The sequence below is a fragment of the Neophocaena asiaeorientalis genome, unplaced genomic scaffold, assembly GCF_003031525.2.
Source record: "Neophocaena asiaeorientalis asiaeorientalis breed wild unplaced genomic scaffold, Neophocaena_asiaeorientalis_V1.1 scaffold307, whole genome shotgun sequence".
Lineage (NCBI taxonomy): Eukaryota > Metazoa > Chordata > Mammalia > Artiodactyla > Phocoenidae > Neophocaena > Neophocaena asiaeorientalis.
The window spans coordinates 3397872-3422311 of NW_020171817.1; the positions used below are offsets into that span (position 1 = coordinate 3397872).

The 24440-nt window shown below is 55.6% G+C and overlaps 1 protein-coding gene across 1 annotated transcript in view; it reads left to right on the forward strand.

Moving 5' to 3' along the window:
- The window catches only part of SLC22A23 (solute carrier family 22 member 23), a 138942-nt gene that overhangs the window by 101788 nt on the left and 12714 nt on the right, over positions 1-24440 (forward strand). The window contains exons 6-9 of the mRNA XM_024738738.1: positions 15282-15409; positions 19730-19832; positions 22035-22267; positions 23814-23846. Coding sequence (XP_024594506.1) covers positions 15282-15409; positions 19730-19832; positions 22035-22267; positions 23814-23846 — 497 coding nt within the window. The remainder of the gene's footprint in view (positions 1-15281; positions 15410-19729; positions 19833-22034; positions 22268-23813; positions 23847-24440) is intronic.

Sequence of the window (24440 nt, forward strand, 5' to 3'; positions counted from 1 at the left end):
CACCTGCGTCGCGTCCCAGGGCCGCGCCCCAGACTCGGGCCCCACGGTCCCCAGACGTCCCGCCAGTTTCAGCTTGTGGCATATTTAATGAGGGAGTTTTCCTCTCTTTTTAAAAAAATTTCCTGTTCTAAACGTTTCATCTTGGCAAACGTTCTGACATACACAGAAGTAGACGGAGGAGTGGGGCGAGGCCTAGGCGCCCCTGCCCGGCTCCAGCCACCTACCCTCCACGGTCTGGCTGAACACACACTTGCTGGGTGTTCGACATGACTTTTCATGACTGGGTTTGCAAAGGGCGGGGTCTCGTGTTGGGAGGGGAAATGTGTTTGGAGGTGTTCGGGAGAGATTTAGCAGAGCCACTGTCCGCTGTCTCCTCTGGGCTAGGGATGGGCAAACGCCGGCCTGCGGGCCAACTCTGGCCCACTGTCCGTTTCTGTAAATAAAGTTTTGTTGGGACACGGCTGTGCTCACGTGTTTCCACATGTATCATCCGTGACCACTTTCATGCCACGATGGCAGAGCTGAGCAGATACGACCAAGACGCTGTGGCCCTACAAAGCCGAGAACATTTAGTCTCTGGTCCTTTGCAGAAGTTTGTCCACCCCTGCTCTGGACGAGCCCACTAGGCCTTTTAGAACTGTGTGTAACTTTTAGTGTTTGGCTTGCTGACTTTAGGGAAAAAACAACTGAACACAATGGCCTGGCCTGGGGGTATGACCTGGACAACCAGATGCTTTTAAACTCCTCAGGGGATTAATGTTTAGCCAAGGTTGAAAAACACCGCTCTCGGATAGAGAGATGTTTACCCGAAAAATGAGCGTTGTACCCTTTCTGTAAAAACCTCTTTTCTTTCTTTCTTTCCCTCCCATCCCCATTCTGTGCCAGACTCTCCCGCCAGCCCGCACTGGGTACAAGGTACTGGAGAGGAGGTTTTACCCGCGTCACTGTGTTTGTGTTATTTGGTCACTAATGAAAACCGAATCTGTGGCCAGAAGTCAGTTGTGTCTTAGCTTTAAGTGCTCGCCCTAGCGGACACGGCTATTAACGGGGCTTCCTTTCCTAAGGTGCGGGGAAGGGGAAGAAAGCGCGACCTTGCAGCTTAACAGGCTGGCCCCGCCCTCACCCTGGCAGCGGACCCCCCAGCAGAGAAATCACATGAGCCAGACTCACGTGTCTTTTGCTCAAGAGCCGGGTTCTCGCTCACAGTGTCCTCAGAGCCTCGGCAGTGGTGGGGAGGCTACAAGGACAGATGAGAAAAAGGCCACCTGCCAGGAAAAACGTCCCCACCCGAGGCTGGACGGCACCTGTTCCACAGGAGCCCGCGTGTTTGGGGACATCCTGCTCTTTCCTGCGGGGTCTTAAGAGGCAAAGAACGAAGTCGTTCCCCAAAGCAGGATGGAGTGGGCAGCCCATCCTCATATCCCTGAGGAGGCTCTTCCCGGTCCTTCCCTTGCTGCGTCCAGAGCTGGGCTTTGCTTGGTTTGGAATTTCAGGACATTTCCTTATTTAACACTTGTTTGTATCGTGTTTGTGTCAGAGGCAAATGGCAAGCACTGTGTTAATAGTGGATCATTCGGTCTGGGCATTTCATGGCCCCATTGTACAGATGGCAAAGCTGAGGACACCCAGCTGACCCTTGAGTCCGGAGTTGTGCTGTCTCCAGCTCTGCAGTCAGGAATCCCCCCACCCCACTCCTCTGGCTTCCTGGGCTTCACTGCACCCAAGGGCAATGGTGCTGTCTGCCAGCCCCTGGAGACACAGCCTCTTGGAGACTCACACACCTGTAAGGATAGGCAGTGTTGTCTCCATCACCTCCAGGCTTTGAGGCTCAGCCCAGGCTCTGCTCCCACCTGTCCCAGGTAGAAGGAAACCTGACAGAGAGAAAAAGGCAGAGGAAGGGTTTCCTGGAGCAGGTCTGGGGGCCTGGCCCATGTGGGAAAGCATTAGGGGTTTTGTTTATCTTATTTTTTTATTTTAAATTTTAAAAATATATCAAGGTTTAGTGTTAGGCAAGGTAAAAATGTTCATTTATTTAAATCCATTGTAAAACATAAAAATAATTCTTTGAAACACACAAATGTAAAAATATGACCTATGGTGAAAAGGGTACCCAGGGTACTCTGGTAAGTGAGAAGTGTGTGTGGACAGACAGATGGACAGCGTCCGCAGGCACCAGGCACCCCAGTATGGGGCAGACCTGCTCCACCCACCTGTGTACTTGTCCCTTGTGTTATTACGTAAGGCCCCTGACGCATGTCCGGCCTGCAGTAGCGCTTGCGGAGATCAGCTACTGCTCTTACTGTTACTATATCCCCGCCTTCCCAGTGTGAAAGCCTGGGTGTATCTGGGGCCAGTCGAGGGAATCGGCGGTAAGAGGTGTGTCCCACCTCTGCCTGTAGTCGTGAGTGGCTCCAGGGGCATCACTGGCTTTTAAAGGCCATTGAGTTGCCCCCTCTTTCTCGCCCCCTAATGAGCACCCTTCCTCCCCTCTGCTACGGTAGAAGATTTCTCGCAGAAGGCTCTGTGGTTTGACAGGATGAACTGGCCTCTGGGGAGGGCAGTGAGCTGTAGCAGCCAGCACGACCGGCTATTGGTGACAAAATGTTGAAAGTCACTCTTTCCTTTAAGAGCAAGTATTTATCGCATGTGCCCTGGGGGCCCGGCAGCCTGCTTGGTGCTTTGGAGCAGGCCTGAGGAACAGGTGTGTTAACAGGGCCGTAAAGCAGAACACACGACATGAAGTCCCCGGGACGCAGGGTCAGGTCAGGAGCACAAAGGAAAGGGTGCAGGTGAAGGATCTTCTGGTCTGCATGGAAGCTGGGAGCATCCAGACACATCAGGTAAGAAGTGACATTAACCAAATACGGACACAGCGCTGACCTCCAGCACAGGAAAGGGGGTGCTGGGGCAGAGACCCAGGACAGCATTCACGCTGGAGTGACGCAGAGGGCACCACAGGGCAGCTGAACCAGAAAGGGGCCCAGGGGCCTGGGTTAACCCTGCACGGGGCCCGGGGCTGAGATCTCAGGCCGCTTCTGCACTTAGAACTGAGCCCCTGGGACGAAGCTGGGCCTCAGAGCATCAGTGATAACAGATCTCTGCGCAGCACAGGGCCTCAGCTCCAAAGCTGGACAGCTGCCCCGGGCCGTGGGCGGGAAGGACTCACCCTCAAGACATCAGCGCCTTGGAGTCTGCACCACACATGGCTACATGTTCCTTTCCAAATTCCAACTGCTCTCCAAGGCTGACAGAAGAACCAGGGGAGCTCGCTGGAACCTCAGGGTCAGAAATGAAACCTCCGTGAGGCATCACCGGAGCCGAGACTCACGTGGAAGAGAATTCTCACCAAGGATGAGCCCACCGAGCCCGGGGACCCACTACCACGGGCAAAAACTATACTTCAGGGAGTTTGCGTCTCAGGAATTCTGCAAAACAGACCAGTCTGAAAGAGACGCGGATTCACCTCATTTATTATGAGTAGTTACCACTTAGAAACATGGCGTGCCGTTCTAGACACGACGGATTCTGGAAACTGCCGTGCACGTCACCGAACCTCTGCCCACTGAGACGTACTTGATGGGCTGATGGGGGGCCCACAGCCCATAAATCGTAAGTCAGCCAATAGCATGCTTTCAAATAACCAGCACTAGGAAGAAATGGAATAAAGCAGCGGGATGCAGAGGAGCAGGTGGGGTCGGGGTCTCTGAGGAAGTGACTTTTGGGCTGAGACTACATGGCCAGCACACGGTGACAGCCAGGGTAAAAGCTGGCTCCGCTTGGCTTTTTGTGGAAGAGGAAGGCGGTGGTCAGTGTGGCCAGAGCCCAAGTGGCCGGTTGGGGCGGAAGATGATCTTGGACACAGAGGTGGGTCGGACGTGGGGGGCCTTGGGCGCCGAGCTTCCTCTGCCACCTGAAAACACACCAGCGGCCGAAGCGGGGCAGGGCTGTGCCCTGGGAGCCTCGCTCTGTCTGCTGTGGGAGTGGCGGCAGGGCAGGGCGGGTGCCGATGCAGCGCTGGCTGCGGGTCACCTGACGGGGTCTGGTTCCAGGTGTGTTCTGCAGGTAGCCCTGGGAGGTCTCGTTTGTGGATCTGCTGGGGCACAGGTGGGTAAGAGGGTGAACGGCCCGGGCTTGGGAGGCATTTCCGGGACGTGACGGAGCTGTTCCGGCCACCCTCCCGAAACACCGGTGCGTGCCGTCACCTGCCTTAGAGCATCACTGTGGGTGCCGAGTACCTGTGATAGTTTGTGAGGACGAGCACATGCACGACCGCTTTGGGCCTGGCACGTGTTGGGCACGGTCACGACACCGAGGCCTCTCCCCAGGCGGCGCCTGCCAGGTGTCGGGTGCGACGTGCCCGCGCCCCTGCCTGCTGGAGCAGCTCGCCGAGGAGGGCCACCTCACGTGCCTCCTTCGAGGCAGGTGCACCGTCAGGTATGGCGATTTGAACACATCTTAAAGTTTTCAGGACACGCTTTTTCCGAGATGAGCTGCAGGTTTCTGTGCGCGAGGCTGTATCGACCTGATGTTTTCGGATTAGGTACGAGCTGGTGGTTGGTGGGATTATTCCTGTTCTTAGCTGGGGAAACCAGGACATCAAAAAGCTGCACCAAAGACACAGGTGTGGCGAGTCATTAAAAACTGGTTTCTGAATGTCAGTGGTTCTCAGAGTGTGGCCACCAGGCCAGCATCACCACCACCACCACCACCTGGGAACTTGTTAGCGACACCAGGGCTCAGACCCCACCCCAGGCTGACTGAGTCACAGTGTCTGCGGGTAGTTTAAGAAGCCTTCCAGGGGTGCTGGTGATGGCTCAGGTCCCAGAGGGCTGCTGTACACCAGGCTGTCCAGTGAGAAGGAAAAGGCAGATATCTGCTTATGGGATACGGGACCTGGTCCACTTCCAATAAAGCAAAAGATGTTGTCGAGTGAAAGGAGACGTGGGTCGGCTGGGGTAACACAACCTTCTTAAAAGAAGCGGTTCCTGGTTCTGCAAGGACGTGACACGGTTGCCGTCCTTGAGGGTCTGCGAGATGCCACACGGGACCTAGCTGCCCAGTCCAGCCCCACCGTGAGTCATCTCAGACGGCAGACAGCAGAAGTCATGGGCATTCCTGGAACTGACAGACGAAGACAAAAAACCCTCAGTACTGAGTCCAGTGATTTTTATCTGCACTGTGAGAACATAAACCCACATGCATGTATGTCTGGGAGTCTTCAGCTGTGGCCCGTGATGGAAGTTGCTGGGAGGGAAAGGTCCCACCTTGCTTACCTGTGTGTCCCTCACCCCTGCAGGGAGCCTGGGTGTGGTTTTCCTTCACATTCCCCAGACTCCCAGCCAAGTCCCTGGGTAGGACAGGGTCTCATCTGAGACTTACCTGGTGTGTGTGTTGCGTGAACTGCCTCGAAGTTTCAAAACATGTGAAGATGCTGAATTATTAACCGGGTGCTGTTGGCAGTCAGCGTGATCGTGGGAAACGTTCGGGAGAACGAGAAGAAGAAAATGAACGTGTGAATAATAAGGAAGTTAGAGAAAGATCAAGCTGCGCTGGTAACATTGGAGAATAAGCCACGGTATCCGTTCCTCAAATGGGAGATAAACCTTGAAACCCAGGACGTTCGACTGGGCTGACCTCGGGACTCACCGGTAGAGGAGAGACAATTAAAACCCTCAGGAAAATGCTATGTGCTAAAAGCGATCTTAATTTTAGAAATTTCAAGAAACAAGCCATTGTATTGGGTTGGCCAAAAAGTTCGTTCGGTTTTTTTCTGTTAAGATGTTATGGAAAAACCCACACAAACTTTTTGGCCAAGCCAATAAAACATTGAAGGGGCCTCATGTCAGATAAATATCCAGAAAAAAAAATTACTAACAATTCCAATAGATAAGCGCTCCTAAATGTTACTTGGCTCTTTTAAATAGCATCGGAAATATTCTGGCCAAAATAAGACTAATTTTTAACGTTTCTTGAGGGTTTGCTCTGAGTCAGACCCTCTGAAGGAGGTTCCACGGCGCATGGAGAAATCGAGGCACAGAGATTGGTACCAGCACTGGTCTGAGGTCAAAGCCGGTAGAGGCCACTCCAGAGCCAGCGTGAGGACGAGTATATACGTGCATCCCTGCGGCTGCCGGCCTTTGTCTCTCGCCTATACACTTGAGGGACAAAACACTTTCCTCCATCAAAAAGAGTTTTATTTCAGTACGGGGTCAAAATAACACTATGCAAACAGGCAAAACAAGGGCCGCAGGGCGTCCTGCACACCAGGAGGGAGGCTGGAATCAGTTACACCATCACCAAAGGTTAAGCCTCACAGGACGATGTTTTCCTTCCAGGAAGCGGAAGAAGTGAGAAGTGAGTCATGAAAGGCGTGTAGCCTCTGGGAGCTTGAATGAATCTGCAGTAATTATTTGTACAGGTTATCAGATAGTTCATTTGGGGAGAACTTCAGGAAACTTAGAGCAAAAAAAATTTTTTTTAGCCAAATCCTGTTTGTCTACAAATTATCTAGATGGGGGAAGACTAGGTAGTACTGACAAAGGCAAACATAGACATAAAAATGATAGCCCGTATGTCAGTCATAAGCATAGGATATGAGCAATTAAAAGTGAGATCAGGGCTTCCCTGGTGGCGCAGTGGTTGAGAGTCCGCCTGTCGATGCAGGGGACAAATGTTCTCTAAATTGGCGGCCAGAGGCAACCCCATTTTTGCCTTCTGAGTGGGCAGAGATTATGTAAAGTACTAGGAACCCCTGCAGTCAACTGAAATGTTTCCAAGTAGATGCGGAGAGAGGCGCTCCCACAGGGTCTGGTCTCCGCTCTGAAGGCCAGCGTCACTGACCCCAGAGCCACACCGTGGTCCACGCGGACCCCGTGCCTGACATGTGCTCCAACGTTCCACCCCACTCCCCTGCCCACCCCTGGGAGGCTGGGGGTCGCTTAAGGCCAGCTTGAGGATCTCTGAGCCTCGAGACCAGGCAGGGTTCAGGCAGCGTGCGTGCGAGCCTGTGTGTTCAAGTGTGCACGCGTGTGTGCGTGTGGTGGGAGCAATGAGGTCGAGCTGTTGGCCGCTGGCAGAAATTGCGGAAATGGCCGCCTGGTGACAGGTGTCTAGTGAGAGCTGCCAAGTGTTTGCCCGGCTGGCAGCTGGCAGAAGTCCATGTGGATGGACAGAGAGAGAGGGGCCAGGTTCCGGAGCCGGGTCTGAGGTGAGGGCAGGACCAGCAGGGGCCCCCCGATGGTGAGTGGCGTTTATCGGTTATCATCCTGTCGGGACGATACTGCAGCCACAGGTAGGGGGAAGCTGGGCCCCCGGGGAGGGTCTGTGGAGCCCCCTGTAACCGGTTGCTGATTCAGAGGTGCTGACAAAATTCCAGTTAGAAGCAGAACCACACAAGGCCTTCTGCCCACTTATCTCCTCGAATTGCTTTTCAACATCTCATTTTATTTTTATCATTTGCAAAAATGCCAAATTAATTCCCCTACCGTGTTACGTTTTAAAGGCCCTGTGTGCCCTATGCTGTCTTCAGCCGATCGTTCTGCACGTGGATAAGTTAGTAAAAGAAGCAGAAGGAAGAGAGTCGAAGGAGAGAGAAAGTGGAAGAAACCAACCCAGATGAATTCCAGATGGTCCCGTCTCTAGTGGGAACTGAGGAACATTTTAAATTGATCGCGGCCGTTATACACTGTTGTACGTTCCGAGTTGCTTAGCCTTTGAAAGGCCAGCTGCGAAGGCATTTTAGGAGCCAGCTCCGTTCGTCCCGGCAACACCTAGAGCAGCGTTAGGGCATTGGTTCAAGCGCACTGCGTGAGCAGCATGTCCTTTAGCTTTCAGAAGGGGCCACGGTTACCATCAGCCCCGTGAAATAAACTAGGGAGAGAATGTTGGAGCTGGGGGGAGGCCTTGGTGTGACTCCACACGCCCCACGCCCACCCCGCTCTACAGATGGGGAAACAGAGGCCCGGAGGTTTAGGTGACTTGCCCAAGGTCACGAAACTGGTCTATAAACCGGCCTCCTGATATAGTCCCTCCACAATTTTGCTGTAGTGGAAGAACTCTAGAGCTCAGGCGTGTATCATTTTGAAAAACAAGAGATGCAGTGTTCCAAATCTATGTGACAGATAAGCTAGTGCGGTGGCCATTTAATTATGAAAGAATTCCTTGTTCTACAAAGATTTACAAGAAGAGTTGATTTGTCTTAGGAAGACTTTAGGGTTTAACCATCCTAAGAGCCAAATTTTCTTTAATTTCATACTTGTCCCTTCTCCCTAATTTACTAAATCTAACTCAAGTCATGAATTTGACTTTTTTTAAAGGAGCTAATTCATATCCATTTGCTCTGCCCTGAACTGAAACCACTTACCTTTTTTTTTTTTTTTAACACCAAACAGAACTAAAGTTTTAAAAAAAAATGCAACTGAAAGCTTGTCCACTGGAACCAAGTGTCTATTTTTGTAAGAGCTTTTTTTTTTTTTTTTTTTTTGCGGTACGCGGGCCATTCACCGTTGTGGCCTCTCGTGTTGCGGAGCACGGGCTCCGGACGCACAGGCTCAGCGGCCATGGCTCACGGGCCCAGCCGCTCCACGGCATGTGGGATCTTCCCGGACCGGGGCACGAACCCGTGTCCCCTGCATCGGCAGGTGGACTCTCAACCACTGCGCCACCAGGGAAGCCCTGTAAGAGCTTTTGAATGATAGTCCCCCAACTGGTGTTTAATTCAGTTCCAGTCTCTGAATTTTTTCATTTTGAAAATCTTTACAGAATGTCGTAAGTTTGATACTTGGTAATACCCCAAAGCATTAACAGCTAGAATCACCTCTTTAAATCAAAGCACCCTTAGAACAACTGTCTAAGACTCTTTTCACACACACGTTCAGGGACACTTCATCTCTGCAAAGCCTTTCATGGCTGTGCTCCTCCAACTTCACTTATGTCCTTCCCTCTATGTTTTCTAACCTGTTTGATAGAAGACGCTCCCTGTAAGGCATTTATTAATTTACACGTTTTTCCCCCCGGCAGGTGGATCATGTTCAGTACACATTTATCCCATGAGTGCAGTGATGCCACATCACCACTACGAGAGCACACCTGTCGACAGGTGTGTCACCCAAAACTAACTACATCAGAAACACAGACAAAACAACTTGAGGGTAAAATTAATTTCAAAGAGCGTTAGCAGTTAGCCTTACTTCCTGTCCATACTTACTTTGTGAGTAAATGTTCCAGTTCGGTGATTTGAAGAGAGAGACATTGACTGTAGAGCATTGCCAAGCGCAGGTGTTACATGGGTTTGCTGGAAGGCAGCCTGCGTGGAATCGTCGTCTGTGTCAGGTCCTCCAGTGGGGTAGAAGGAATACACTTGCTTTTATTGTTAAATGTTAAGGAGAAAATATCAACTTCATAGTATTATGAAAGGATCGCAGTATCGCGTTTTAATTTCTGATTCTTCTGAGAGACCATACAACGCTAGTAGAACAGATCCAGGAATGCAGGTCAGACGCACTTGAGACGGAGCCAGATAACAGAAAGGCAGGAAGTAAGACAAAGATGGGAAAGCAGATCAGAAGCAACACGTTACTATTAAATCATAAAGCGTCGAGGTCTGGAACGCATGTGGTGAGTCAGAGGCCTAAGGAGGGGAAGCCGGCAGGTCCTCCTGTTGGAATGGCTTCTGATGCTCAGCTTGGAGGAACAACCCAAGGGCATCGATCAGAAAACAAGGAAAGGACTTCCCTGGTGGCGCAGTGGTTAGGAATCCGCCTGCCAATGCAGGGGACACGAGTTCGAGCCCTGGTCCCGGAAGATCCCACATGCGCGGAGCAACTAAGCCCGTGCGCCGCAACTACTGAGCCTGCACTCTAGAGCCCGCGAGCCACAACTACTGAGCCCACGTGCCTAGAGTCCGTGCTCCACAACAAGAGAAGCCACCACAATGAGAAGCCCGTGCACTGCAACAAAGAATAGCCCCCGCTCGCTGCAACTAGAGAAAGACCGCACACAGCAAAGACCCAACGCAGCCAAAAATAAATTATTTTAAAGAAAGGTTTTTCCTTTAAAGAAAAAGAAAGGAAACAGGGAAAGCTTTCTCTCTTGATACAGTAACATCATTTACATTGGTACCATTGAAAAAGCAGTTCCACATAAATAAACTTTCCATATAATTCTTTAAGAATTGATACTTTATTGTAGTTATTTAGGGTGGGCATCTTTCTTTTTTTTTTCTTTTTCTTTTTTTTTTTTTTGCAGTACGCGGGCCTCTCACTGTTGTGGCCTCTCCCGTTGCGGAGCACAGGCTCTGGACACGCAGGCTCAGTGGCCATGGCTCACGGGCCCAGCCGCTCCGCGGCATGTGGGATCTTCCTGGACCGGGGCACGAACCCGCGTCCCCTGCATCGGCAGGTGGACTCTCAACCACTGCGCCACCAGGGAAGCCCCCAGGGTGGGCATCTTTCTAAAATATTTTTTCCTGCTTTTTAAGTAGTACTGTAAGCCTGAAGTGGGAAAAGTGACGCTGCCCTAGGGATTCGAAGGCCAGGTCCCAGACCTTTGAATCAGTGCCACCGGGGAAAGGCTAAGTGCAAATCAGAGACCCCCTCGGGCTTCAAGTTCAGATGTGTGACTCTGCCTTCTTCTGTGAGTGATTCAAGGGTTTTCATCATGTCAACAGACATGCGTGTGCTGCAGAAGTGTGATCCTGCAGCAGGGTCTGTGGTGTGGGGTGCAGTCTGATGCCCCCAGGCAAGGCCGGGAAGCCTGTGCCTTCCCAGTTGGGCGTTTCCTGCTGCCCCTGCCCAGCCTCTCTGCCCCTCACCGCCTCCCCGACCCCCATCGCCGCCTGGGACTTCCTGACCCAGGACTCGGTTGTCTGAGTGAGGCCTGGGGGTTCTCCTCTGAAGAAAGCCTGGGTTTGCAGTGCATCCTCTGTAACCTCCCTGGCGTTCAGTCAAAGCCTCTTCCTTAAATTTCTGGTTCTTGGCTTTCATGGAATAACTGAGGCCACGGGGTTCATGGCCTGTAGATCCAGGCGGAGTTTGGATGTTCTCGGGATGCGCTGGGAAACGAGGTGGCCCAGGTAGGACTGACCTGCCTTGGTGTCCCCAGTGCACAGGTAGGATGTGAGCGTGGCTTCCTCCCAGGATCTCGGGGTGGACACCACCGTGCACACCCCCGGGGTGACGGTCTCCGGACCACCACGGGGGCAGTTGTGTGCCCACCTGGAAGGAAGGGGATTTCTGAGAGCGTAACAGGCATTTTCCACTGAAGGTAGGGGCAGTATGACAGCAGAGGGAGCACCTTGAGATAAACGGGGCTCCAGTGGTTGGAAGGATGCGCACCCACAGGGCAGGGGTCAGCTTGGGGCGGGGAGGGCAGTGCAGGGGCGCCAGGACTGGGGCAGGTCGTCGGCGGAGGGAGGCGGAGTTCTCTGGAATCTTTTAGTTTTTAAGTAGACAATGGGTTTATCTGTGATTTGCTTAATTAAAAATTAACTTCGTGGCTGAAGTCTTTAAGCACAGCTTCCTCACCTGTGACTCATGCCTGCTGCGGGGAAGGGGTGGCACTGTCCACCTGCAGCCCCGCCACCGCCCCTGGGGATGCTGACGTGTCCACCGGACGCTCACACTTCTGCAGGGAAGTGTCTGCATCTCAGGAGAGCGATGCCCGAGGCTGACGCTCGTACCCAGTAGGTCCCGTTCTGCCTCAGGGAGTTCAGGTCTTTTCCCAAGTGAGTTAAATGAAGAGGTTTTAGGTTTCAGAATCTTCTGGATTCTGGAATTGTGAATGAGGGATCCTGGACCTTCTAACCATCCTGAATGTATTTCGGAGGCCTCAGGACCATGTGCCTTGGGGCGAGAGGTCCGTCAACCTGTGACCATCCTCAGGGAGGGGGTGGGACTTCTGCCCAGGGCTCTGCGTTTGCCCTTCCTGTGCCCCTCGCTTGCCGCCAGGGGCTCAGGACTTGAACTGGACGAGAGGAGACTTTTAGTTTTGCCCACACCCTCCCGCAGAAGCCCTGGAGCCATTGAACCCCTGGCTTGGAGGGATCACAGCCTGATCTCCCGAGTTCAAATCCAGCTCTGCCCCTTTAATAGCTACATAATCCGGGCAGCGTAGTTGAACCTGCTCTGCCTCAGTTTTCCCATCTGTGGAAGAGGGGTGATAATAGTTCTGCCACACTGTGCGCTTGAGAGGACCAGATGCTTGCAGCTTTCAAACACTCCTGTCTTTCCACCCACTCTGGGGACCAGTGCCTGTCCCCGTAGCCATAGCCGCTTCTGGCAGCAACGGCAAAGCTCCCTCCTAGAGGTGCCGCTGTGGCTTTTACGCACGTTACTGTGTTCGCAGAGGTCATCCTCAAGGTCGCTTTTTCTTAGCATCCACACGTGAGGGTCCACCAGCAGACGTGGGCTCCAGCTGCCTACCGTGCTCTTTTATTTTTGTTGAAAATGTTGGGTATTTCTGAGGCTCAGCTACACTCCTGCCAGATCCTGGGCCACTGGCCAGTTTCTTAATTTTCGTGGTGTTACTACATTACGTGCCTGTCAGCAGACATTTCGTTAAATTCCCATAATGGGGCCACGCTGCACAGTCTCCACGCTAGAACCGCCGTCTCTGGGCTTTCTCATCGGCTGACACTTCAGCGAGTTCTTTAAGACCTTGCAGCAGGTTTAAATACCCAGAGGGCACTGTGGCATCTGGAAGGGCTGAGGAGGTGGCGCTGGAACAGTATCTCCCAAACCCCAGTCATGGGAGCGATGTCTCCGCACACGGGGCTGGTTTCTTTGCTGCATCCCCCGGGGTTAAGGATGTGGGGTCCTGAGTCAGACTGCCTGGGGTCAAATCCAGCTCTGCATTTCACCGCCCAGGAATCTGGAACACATCCTCGAGTGCTTTGCTTGAGTTTCCCCATCTGTGAAGTGGGGATAATGTTACTACAACATAATGAGCTGGAAAGACGTAAATTCATGGGAAACGCGCAGAAGGGTGAGTGTAGGCCAGGCAGGCGTGGAGGAGGCGGCCTGCGGTGCTGTCCGCCAGCAGAGACAGGACGTGTGGCTAACAGAGCCCTGGTCGCTGTGCCCAGGTCTCCTGGGAGAGACCTGTTTCTTTACTCGGGTTCATTCCAGTCCAAGGGCTGCTGCCCCTCCATAACCTCAGGTCCTCCCCTCCCTGGGCCCTGCCTCTCTCCTCTCCTTCTCTTTCCTCCTCTTGGATCCAGGATTCTGGTTGTACCAGTTTGCAGTAACAGACTGTGTTTTCTCAAAATGACTAAATAAAATTAAAAGTCAATGAAACAAGATTGCAACCCCGCCACTACCCCCCTCTCAAAACTGGTATGTTTGGAAATGTTATGTATATATATGAGATATGTCTGTCTGTCTTACTGGCTATCATAGGTAAGGAAAAATCCTGATAGAAATCACAAAATATTTATAATCAAATCACAGCAAGAACTACTTATCAAAACTTGTGAAATGTTGCTAAAGTGATACTTAGGTGAAATTTTGAAGTCTGAAATGCATATATTAGAAAAGAAGAATTAATGTTAATGACCTATGTGTCTATCTTAAGAAATGAGAAAGTGACACTAAACCCAAATAAATCAGAAAGATGGATGGAGATAACATAGGTGAGAGCTATAGGGGCGGGCATCTGTGTCAGGTTATTTCATTATAAAGAAAAGATCTGATAAAATACGGCAAGATGTTAATATCTATATAATATTGATGGCTGTTATATGTGAGTGTTTCTGTTTGCTTGAATTATATTCAAAATTATAAAAACTAGAGGCTAGTAAAGCAAACATTAACTTTTATTATTTAAAAAAAAAAACAGTGCTTACAGTTTGAAACCTGTGTTTTATCAGCTTTCCAATATGGGCTCCTGGGCGAAAGGACACGAGACTTTCTGAGCCCGTCTTAATGCTCCGGCCGTACCTCACCAGGGTGGGCCCCCAGCTCGCCTGCACCTTTGTGCAGCCACGTGGGACGGTGGCTTTTTGACCCTTGGTGACAACCCAGGTCTCCCAGCGTAGATTAACACTCTGATCAGACCGTCCCAGTGTACCACTGAAGTCAGCTGTTTCTGCAAAATACATCATGAACATTTAGAAACTTGATTTTTGTTCAGACAGGTAAGGGAGTGACAGCCGTTACATCATTAGTGATGTGACTCTGAGATAAAAACTTAGCACTGAGAGCTTTTGCAGCATCTGCCTTACTTTGATTAGAGGCTCCCCAGAGCTGGTGGGGCAGGTGTCGGGTAGTAGCAAAGATAACTTCTTATCATCATCAGTCACGATTCCTTGACACTCTGTAACTGACATGAAACACAGGGACGCCTGGAGCGCTGCGCCCGCAGAGGCTGTGCTGTCATCCCCAACCTTGACTTCCAGCTTTTGCTTCTCCCACACAGGGGTGCCACCTGCTTCAAAATCGGGTCCCGAGGGAACACAGCCTCCGTCCTTGGGCACATGGCAGTGGCTGGTTTCTCAAGAGACCTTGTGACCTGCAAAGTCTAAAATATCCACTATTTGGACTTTTACAGAAAAAGCAAGCTGACCCACTGCTCCAGACAGGCACATGGTTCTTGGTGGACTTGCAAATCTCCTTATAAATGTAAAATTACAAAACGCATTGATAAGACACTGGTTTGGTTTGGGGTTTTTTTCCAACGGGACTTCTCACCGTATTTCATCCTAAACACGAACAAACCAGCAAGGAGTCTGTCGCTCATTACACTTGAAAACCACCACCCACCTCAGGGAGGCGTTCTGGGCAGTTAGCAGCAAGGTGAAACTAACTCTACAGCTGAGCCCTGGGGAGTCAGGCTCCAGACGCTCAAAACAGAAAGTGCCCGTCAGGTTGCTAGGATGGGGGGCATTTTTTTTAAACTTAAAATCATTCTATGAACATTCGCTTTTTGAGACAAAAATATCACAAAAGCAGCCCTTCCATGAATTGCTGGAACGTGGTTTAGTGATCCAGCGTCTGGTGAAAAGTATACACCGATTTCTTGACACAGCTGGGAGGATACTTCTCCTTTCTGCCTCATTTTAAACATTGCAACTTCTACGCTTTCTGAGAGAAAGCCAGAAACACCCAGGGCCACGGTCTTCTCTCGCCTGCTTGGGCCAAGAGAGAGTCCTGAGCACCCGCCAGCCTCCACCGCTCACAGACGGGTACCCAGTCCGGCCCGGCTGGACGCTCCCGGCCCCCGACAGAGCTGTGTCTTGATGCCTCACCCGATGGGAAGAGCCTCACCCACTCCCTGTCTCTTTGCAGGATCTTCCCAGAGTCCCTGCGGTGGCTCATGGCCACCCACCAGTTTGCGTCGGCAAAGAAGCTGATCCTGCGCTTCACACAGAAGAACCGCATGAACCCCGAGAGCGACATCAAAGGCGTGATGCCTGGTGAGCACGTGTTCCCTTCAGACCCACAGCCCCGCCAGACTTGGGGGACCCGCCACCCATCCCGCCGGGACCGGGAGTCACCCCACATCACCCCTGCTGCCTTCGTTGCCCAGCCAGCTGTCCAGCTTCCTGTGGCGGTCGGTCCTCAGCTAGACCAGGAACATGGCCAAGGCCAAACCCAGAGGGGGCGTGCCCCGCCCCTCGGGGTAACCTTGAGGGCTGAACCACGTGGGGCACACAGCCTTGCCCGCCTGCGGTTTGGTGCCGGCCATCCTGGCCAGGGGGCGCTGGCCTTCGCTCCCTGTCTCTCCCGAACAGGACCTGCAGAGAGCTGCTGTGTTGTCTGTGTCTGTCAGGACCTATTGGTTGGGCCTCTGAGGAAGCAGAACACTTCAGATCCATAGAATCCCTATTTGTCAGGAATGTCAGCACAAAAGCTAGATCAGATCCATGAGAGCACCAGGAGGGTGTTAAAATACAGACTCCTGGGCCCCTCCCGGCACCCAGAGATTCTCATCCAGTAGATCTTGGAAGGAACCCTGAACATTGTGTGTTTAATAAGCACTAGAAGTGATTTATTGTGACCTGCGAAGTCTAAAATATTGACTATTTGGACTTTCACAGGAAAAGCAAGCATCTAATATCAATATTAGAAGTGTATTGATATTATCTTAAATCTTTCCACAGCAGTTCTGTGCAAGGTACTGTAATTATCCCCATTTGCAGACGAGGAAACTGAGGCACAGAGAGGTTGAGTATCTTGCCAGAGGTCACACAGCTAGTGAGTAGTAGCGCTGGGACTTGAGCCCAGGAAGCCCAGCAGAAGCAGCTTCCCTGTGCTGCTTCCGAGAGGGAGATGGACGTGCTGGCCTGGCGGGCGGGGGGGTGAGGGGTGCGTGGACCTCGCTCCTTTCAGGCCACGTTTGCCCCTTTTGGAGCGTCTGACTCTTGTCCCCAAACTTGTCCAGGCCTATCCATTAGCAGATCAGCGCTCTTAAGTCAAAGTGCTTTGTTTCTGGCATTTCCCTAATTAAATCACCACACTCCACTTCTTTCAGGTTAAAATATTGTCTGGGAGAAGCTTGTTTTCTCCATCGTAATTACGCTGATTCATTTCCCTCCTGTTTTTAGAAAGTGGTATCCTCGCTCAGGAGCCGGGCTGGTGCTGGGCTCTGTGCTGGGGGGCAGGCAGCAGCACGCATGACCCCCCTGACTGGGGGCTGGGGTGGCATGCACTCACGCCCCGGGGGCACGTGGCTCTCGCCCGCCTCTGGGTCTCTGCTCCCTCCCAGCTGTCAGGCGCACGGTGACAGTGACGGTGACATGATGGCACCAGGGCAAAGCTGGAGAAGGGCGGGTGTGTTTCCTCGGAAGTGGCCCCTTGCACCTCCCTGGGCTGGACCGGTTTGCCTGCTTGAATGCTGTGTGCCAGCATCTTATCTAGGCCACTGACCAGCATCCCGTCCCCAGCCCAGGCTCTCACCCACCCCGACTCCATCCTCCCTGCTGCCCCGCCCTCAGCCCTGCCTCGGGGGCTGAGACGCCATACAGGCGTTTGACCCTCATCAGAACCTTTCCGATGGATCAGATCGCCCCTGCTGTACATACGGGAAAGGGGCCCCAGGAGGCTGAGGGTTGGAGGCACAGCTTCCCTGCTCCCGGCATTCCCTCCGCATGGAAGGAGCCCCTGAGGAAGAGTGAACCGGCTTCCCTTTTCCTCCTTGGACGTGAGCCAGGTGCAGAGAGGGGGTCCCCGGCATCAGGCCCTCTCCGGGCAGCCTGACCGCAGGGAAGCAGCCGAGTCTGGCGTCTCCAGGTCAGGCAGCGAGTCTGGGGGGTACGAGGCCCCCATCAGGCCCACAGGGGCTTTACCCGAGCCCTTCTCGGGAACCGAGCGGGGATCCCGCCCCACGTGCCTCACTCTGTCTTGTCCGTCCATCCGGAACCCGAGGTGAGAAGCGGGTCCCTGTATCGGGCCACCTCACAGTCCCCAGCGTCAGGTGACTTGCACCAGTCACACCCCAGCAGGAGATGAAGCTAAGGCGGCCCCAGGCAGCCGAGCCCGGCACCCTGCCTCTGACCTGCCGCACCTACTTCTGCTCCTGCAAGAGGCCTCGGGCCGGCTGGAGCCTCGCGCGTTGAGAGGGAATTTCTGGGGTCAGCAGGTGTCCCCGCAGGCCCAGGAAGGAGTCTCTGCAGTGGGTGGGGAGAGGCCAGGACGGTCTGGGTCGGCCGGAGCGCAGGGCCAGGAAGGCCTCATGGCTTCTTGCGTGTCTGTGGTGGTGTCGAGAGGCTGGGGATGCAGGTAACAGAGAGAACATACCAGCAGCCCCGGAGAGGCGAGTGTAATTCCACTCAGAACAATGCAGTTACCTCTGTAGACCACAGTCAGCTTGGGCTCCAGAGTTTAAAGCTTTAAAAACAGAAAGAAAAAAGGTCATAATTACAGTTACTACAGCTTCTTAACATCTATTTCATACACTAGAAAGTATCAGGAATTAAGTTTTAGCTGCGTTACAAAAAAAAAAAAATTTTAAACCTATATAGCCGTGCGAATGGGCATTTAGTTTTTCTTCCTGGAAGATTTCCATGGTGGGCAAGTGTGGCTGTGATAAATGGGTTCCTGACCAGTTTCACAACAGTGAAGATACTCAGATCGCTGGATCAACGCTATGTGTTTGTTAACCATGCTTCCATGCTCTTTAGAAGTTTTCTAGCGTTCTGACCACGGGGAAAGGATGTCTGTAAATCAGGTGAGCCTGTTTTCGCAGAGGGGATAATAAAGGCCAGGAGGATGTCAGGAGCTGAGCGTCCATGGATGGACGTTCTGGCTGGTGCACAGGCCCACAGCTCTGTGCCTGAGTATTGACTCGGAAGAAAGTTCTGGAAACTGAGGGAGCGTGGTGTCCCTCGGACGTGGGACAGGTGTCGCCTTCTCCCGTGTGTGCCCCAGCTGGTGACACTGATCCAGACTTTTTTTTAAATAAAAATCTCCTAAACCGTTCCAGCTGTAACTAGTGAGGTTGGTGACCCTCTCGCCATTGGATGGCAGGAAAGAGGTAGGACGTCCAGGGGTGAGAGTACCCCCTAAGCAGTACAGGGAGGGGGACACACCTCGGAGCCCCCCCGAGGAGGCTGCAGCTCCTGGGCCCCTCTTGAGGCAACCCCGCTCCCTCCGGGCCTTCCCACCCCATTGCGTGCTTCATTTTTAGTAAACTTGTTTTGAATTCCTCTTAGGTTTATAGTAAAGTTACAAAGAGAGCACAGAATTTTGAAAAAGCCCCAGTCGGTCTCCCTGTTGTAACATCGCACGTCCCCTGCACCTGTTATGACTGGGAAACTGCCGTCGCTGCACTGCAGTCAGCCCAGCTGCAGCCTGGACCGGGCGTCACCCCCGGTGACCCTGCCGTAGGATCCCACCCAGGGCTGCCTGCTCTCACCTCCCAGCCGCCTGTGGTCGGTGCGCTGTCAGTCTTTCCTTGCATCCCCTGACCTCGGCAGTCTTGATTGGTTAAGTCCCCTTTTTCTTCTCTGGCCCCTGAGAAGGGGTCCCCTCCCCCGAGGGCACGGCCGGCCAGGGGAGCAGGGACAGACCCGGAGGCTGAATGTGCGGCATTTCTGCTCACAGATGCCGGGAGACGGGGAGGCTGGGGCGTCTCCTCGTTGGATCTTCCCTGTTGAACCGGCGGCCCCAGGACCGCGGCAGACCCCTCGACCTCGTTGGCGTGGGCCTGGCGTCTGCTCAGAGCTGGTCTGGGCCCCCCAAGAAGCTGGGTCTCGCGACCAAGCTGTAGTTGGTCACGTCACCTGAGCCGAGACGCCGTCTGTCTGGCTCAGCGCACGCGTATGCACACGTGTTCATTCAGTCACTCATTTCTCCTCCTCATATGTGGGCCGTGCAGGGGCAGGTGCAGAGGAAGCAGCCTCAGCCTGTTTGGCCCCCAGAGGTGGTTTGGGGGCCAGAGCAGTGCGCGCATCTCCTGGTCCCTAAGCAGAGGGTTCAGACTCTGTAAGGAAGAGGACCCCTGCCCAAGCCCGACCAGGGCCTCCGCGCCCGCCAGCGGCCTCCACGGCCCTTCCAAGTGGACAGAGCCCACGCAGGTGGCTGCTGTGTGTGTCCTGCCGCCTCCCTGCGGGCCCCGTGGGCAGCTGCACCTGCCAAGTCAGTGTCTCTGTGGCGAGTTTTCTCCCCTGAGAGCCAGGCCCTGCCCCTGCCTTAAAGAGAAACACTCTCCTTCTTCTGACCCCCGAATCCGCGCATCGGGCCGTCGGGGGGGGCTGCCTGGCCGAGCGTGGCTCACGGGTCCCCCCTCCCTGCAGAGCTGGAGAAGGAGCTTTCCCGGAGGCCCAAGAAGGTCTGCATCGTGAAGGTGGTGGGAACCCGGAACCTGTGGAAGAACATCGTGGTGCTGTGCGTGAACTCGTGAGTCATGGGCGCAGGTGGGCTCGGGCCTGGGGCGGGGGAGAGGCGGCAGGGCCGGGGTGAGCCTGAGCAACCCCGTCAGAGCTTCTCAACAGCTGTCTGACGGGCTACGGGTGCCGGCAGACGCGGACCCCCAGCCTCGGGGCAGCCCGGCATCTCCCCCTGCTCGCCACTCGGGCCGCACAGACGTGTCCCGGGGGACGGGGCTGCCGGGGAGCAGGCTCACGTCCAGGGCCGTCCTGGGAGTGGGGCTCTCTGGCCATGCACCTCCCGGGAGGCACCTCCCCCCGAGGCACAGTGGCGGGGGGCTCGGGGGCCCCCACGTGTGGGCCTCCAGGCACCATCACGGGCGAGGGGAGACCAGGCTGCTGAGTGTCCTAGCTCCCTGCGTGGAGCCAGCGCCTTCAGAGGCCCGACCCCAGGGTCACGGCGGGTGGTGATGGGCCGGCCCGGCCCTGGGTATGACCTCCACACGTGGCCAGAGGCCCTCCCACCTAGCTGACCACATCCAGCCCGGCGCCCCAGGTTTGCACCTGCACCCTCGTGGCTCACGCCGTTTCCTGCCAGCACTGTCCCGGGTTCAGTGTGCACTGGCAAGCCTGTGCTGCTGGGCTCACAGCTCAGTAACCCTGCCCTTCCCTGCTTGCCCAGGTCATCTAGGCAGTAGGGGGTTAGAGGTCACTGGGGGAGGGGAGCTTGCACCCTTCGGTGCACAGTCTCAGGACGGCCGTCGTCGGTAGAGAGCAAGGCCCAGGGGCGGGCCTCTGGCCCCACATCCCACAGCTAGCTGCTCCTGTCCAAGCAGCTCCATTTAATCAGCTCTCAGGATTGGGGTTCCAGGTTAAATAATTTGGGGGAGGATACAAAACATCCCAGCACCAAAGCAGTGGAAGAGCCCAGATCTAACGGACTCCTCGTCCTGCAGCCGAGGCCCAGGCAGGGGAAGGGGCAGCCGCGCCGCGCGCCTGGTCGGGGCCGAGCCCTCAGGCCCGTCTCTGCACAGTCAGCTCCAGCCCGGCCACCCGCTGCCCAGTCTCAGGCAGACGCCGGCTGGGCCAGTGGGACCGTTTACAGTGGGGTCACTTCTCCAACTTTTATTTTGGAAAAAACACAAATGGTGACATAGACAAGAATGGGAGTTTCCACCTTAATGATTCTTGTTTTGGGGGAGGGCGAGCCAGTCTCTCTGGCTTTGCTGTGGTCGGAGGACGTCCTTCCACCAGAACACCAAGGTGGGAGACCCGCCCTGAGACCAGGAGCCCCGCCGAACTCACACCTGTTAGGCCATCCAACGTGGCCCAGGGGAGCCGGGTCTGCCTGTCCCCAAGGGGAAACGCATGGGTTTGGAGGAGGGCGGCTCCCACCTGCAGGACCGGGTCTGTAGTTGACCTTGATGCGTCCTCAAGGTCTGCTGAAAGCACGGAGGTGGGAGGCTGGGAGACAAGGGCGTTTCAGCTCAGGGACAGAGGCAGGCGCTCGCAGCCCTGCTCCCACGGGGCACGTCCACCGGGGCCTCAGAGCCCCGCTGCCCCGTGCTCCCAGGGAACACAACACGTCTTTATTCCTGTTCCCAGCGTGGACATCCGCCTGAGCGGCTGGGACACACGTTTCCCTGCGGGTTTTTGTGACCCTGTGGGGCAGGAGGGGGCTGAACCCAGGGCGGGGGATGGTAAATTAAGCGTTGAACTGCCTCCAAGACCAGATGTCCTCACCGGCCTGACCCTTCCTGCCCCTCCAGGACACATGAGCCGCGAGTAGCAGCGAGGGGTGGCGGGGGAGCCAGTTCTCAGGGCGGGTCCCCGAGTTTCCAGAACCCCGGGAGAGGCAGAGGTGTAGACGGGCAGTGCGTCCTAGCGGCTGTGCTCACCCGCTGTGCTGCCTGCCTGTCGGCCCGCCTGGAAGGTGGCTCTGATGGGCCCCCTCGGTGCCCACGATGCGGGCTCAAACGCAGGGACCCTGGGGGCGCCTGCCTCACGCCTGGATTTCATGAGAAACAGCGTTTGAGCCGAGGGTCTCCCTGCTTTTATGCCCGCACCCTCCGTAAGGCCACGGCAGGGTGGTGACCACGCACATCCCCTCCCTGACGTCCTCTCTGACGTGCATTCCCCGCCACCTTCCGAGTGGCTGCTCTGCCCCTGGACGCGACGCAGGGTGTCCCGCACCCGCTGGGAGGTGGTGGCCTCAGGCACTGTGTCCCCGCAGGCTGACCGGCTTCGGGATCCACCACTGCTTCGCACGCAGCATGGTGGGCCACGAGGTGAAGGTGCCACTGCTCGAGAACTTCTACGCCGACTACTACACGGCGGCCGGCATCGCCCTGGCGTCCTGCCTGGCCGTGTGCCCGGTGGTGCGGCTCCTGGGGCGCCGGGGAGGCCTGCTGCTCTTCGTGATCCTCACGGCCCTGGCCTCGCTCCTGCAGCTCGGGCTGCTCAACCGTGAGTGGGCCCAGGCCCCGGGCGGGCGGTGGGCAGGGCCTGGCGTGCACTCCAGAGCCCTGGGTGGGTGGGCAGCCCGAGGCGTCCTCCAGAATCCACAGCTGCAGGGGGCTGCTTTGGGAAGGACGAGCTCGCACTGGAACACGTGCGTGGGGTGCCCCCTCCTCCCATGCGACCCCAGGGCTTCCCGCTGCCCCGGGGCTCCCTGGTAGCCGGGCCCTCACAGTGTTGGTGGGCGTGGTGACCCCACTGGGGGCCACGCTCTCCCGCTGTGATCCATCACGTGAGAAGGAATGAAGGACTTTTTCCTCATGTGAAATCAAGGGCGAGATAGATACATTTTGACACCCTTGCACTGGGACACTGCTTTTTGGTGCTGTTTCCAAGTTCATCAGCTGCTCTCGGGGCCGGAGAGTTTCTCAGTAAACGTTAAAAGTAATTTAAAGAAAAGCTAGCCAGTCCGTGCCGCCCACCCAACTCTACGAGGCACGCTCAGTGCAGCTCCTGGTGAACAAAAGCCCTCGCCCGCCACGGGGATGAGCCGCAGGGTATCTGACAGCCCGGGAGTGAGCCGGGCAGCCGAGCCTTCTCGCCCAGCACCATCCCCCCCAGTGGACTCAGGCGCCGCGGGGACCACGTGGCTCTGATGGCTGCCCTCGCCCCTGAGCTGTCAGAGCTCGGTCAGCGCTGCTGGGCAAGTCAGAAGCCTGCAGTAGTGTTTCAGGTCTGCGTGATGTCCAGGTGGGGAGGGAGAATCCAGAACAGGAGGAGGAGAAAGAAAACCGAGGACTCTCTCAGCCTTGTGCAAACTGGATTCTAGAATAGCCAGTGTCAGACTCAGCAGCTTTCTGACTTGGGCAAGTTCACGTGCGGTCCGCATCTTGCCGGGAGACTGGTCTCATTTTCAGCTGTGACGACATGGGGTCTGTCCCCCGGTGGGGCCGCCCAAGCTGCCCTTTGGGGAGTCTTCTGCAGCTCCCGCCGGTTGGGCGGACGTGCAGGGGCACGGCAGCCCCGGGGCTCCCAGCCACCCTTCTTAGTCCCTGAGCAGGGATGCCCAGGAGACCAGGCACCGTGGGGACCAGGCTGGGAGGGCACGGCGATGCTGTCTGCCGGGTCTGCCCGCAGCACTTGGTGCCCCGAGCACAGACCAGCAGTGACTTGAGTAACTTTGGACATGGCGAGATTCCCCGCTTTGGCTTGAGGGTGGGTGCTGCGCGCGGGCCCCTGCTCTCAGGAGCTGGCGTCCTCCCCAGGTCACGAGGCCAGAGGGGCCCAGCCCTCCCTTCCGAACAGAAGGAGCTCCATTTGGTCAAATGCCAGCCCTGATGCCCTGGACACGCCCCAACGTCTGCGCCACGTCCCTCCTGCTCTCTGGCCCTGGTGGCGTCAGCTGGGCTGGCCGCAAGGCCACCCCTGCTGGTCCCGGACGGGGTGTGCTTAGAAACCAGTTGCGTGCACGCGGTGATGACTTCCGTCCGACCTGCTCTCTTTCTCCCCTCCTTGCCCGCCTTCCTCCTCGTGTGCCGCCGTTCCTGCGGTCCAGTGATCGGGAAGTACAGCCAGCATCCGGACTCAGGTGAGCCAGCCGAACGCACGTGCGGCACCGTGTTGTCTATTTTACTGCACCTGCAGGGCGTTTTCACAAAGACTCACAGACCTGTGGTTTCCCTTTCCTCTCTCTCCCCTCCCCCTTTCACCCCAAGAGTTGCAGCTGAAGTTGGCCGTAGGTTGGACACTACACTCACCCACTTATCCTCTCTGCCCCTCGCGCCTCTAGAAAGTCGGGCCGCCCGCCCCCCGCCCGCTTTGTGCCCGGCTTGCATGCTGCCCTCGCCCCTGCCCCTGGCACGTGGCCAGCACAGCCCAGCAGCCTCCACTGTGACGCAGGGCCTTGGGGACAGGCCTGGGCTGGGCCACACGGCCCTGGGGGCCCTGGGGGCCCGGCTGACCACGCTGCCAGGGGAAGCAGCCGTCCCCGCCTGTGAGCGACACGAGCCTGCTACTCTCGGCCTCTGGGACGGCATAGCCTCTGCCCGCACGCGACGCTGCTGTGCGCTCGTGCCTGGCCTGACCGAGCCCGTGCCGCCAGGGCTCCCAGCGCGGCCTTGTGGGGAACTGGGCTGCGCCCCAGATGTGGGGCCCCAGCATCTTGCTGTGCCCGCCTAGCGCC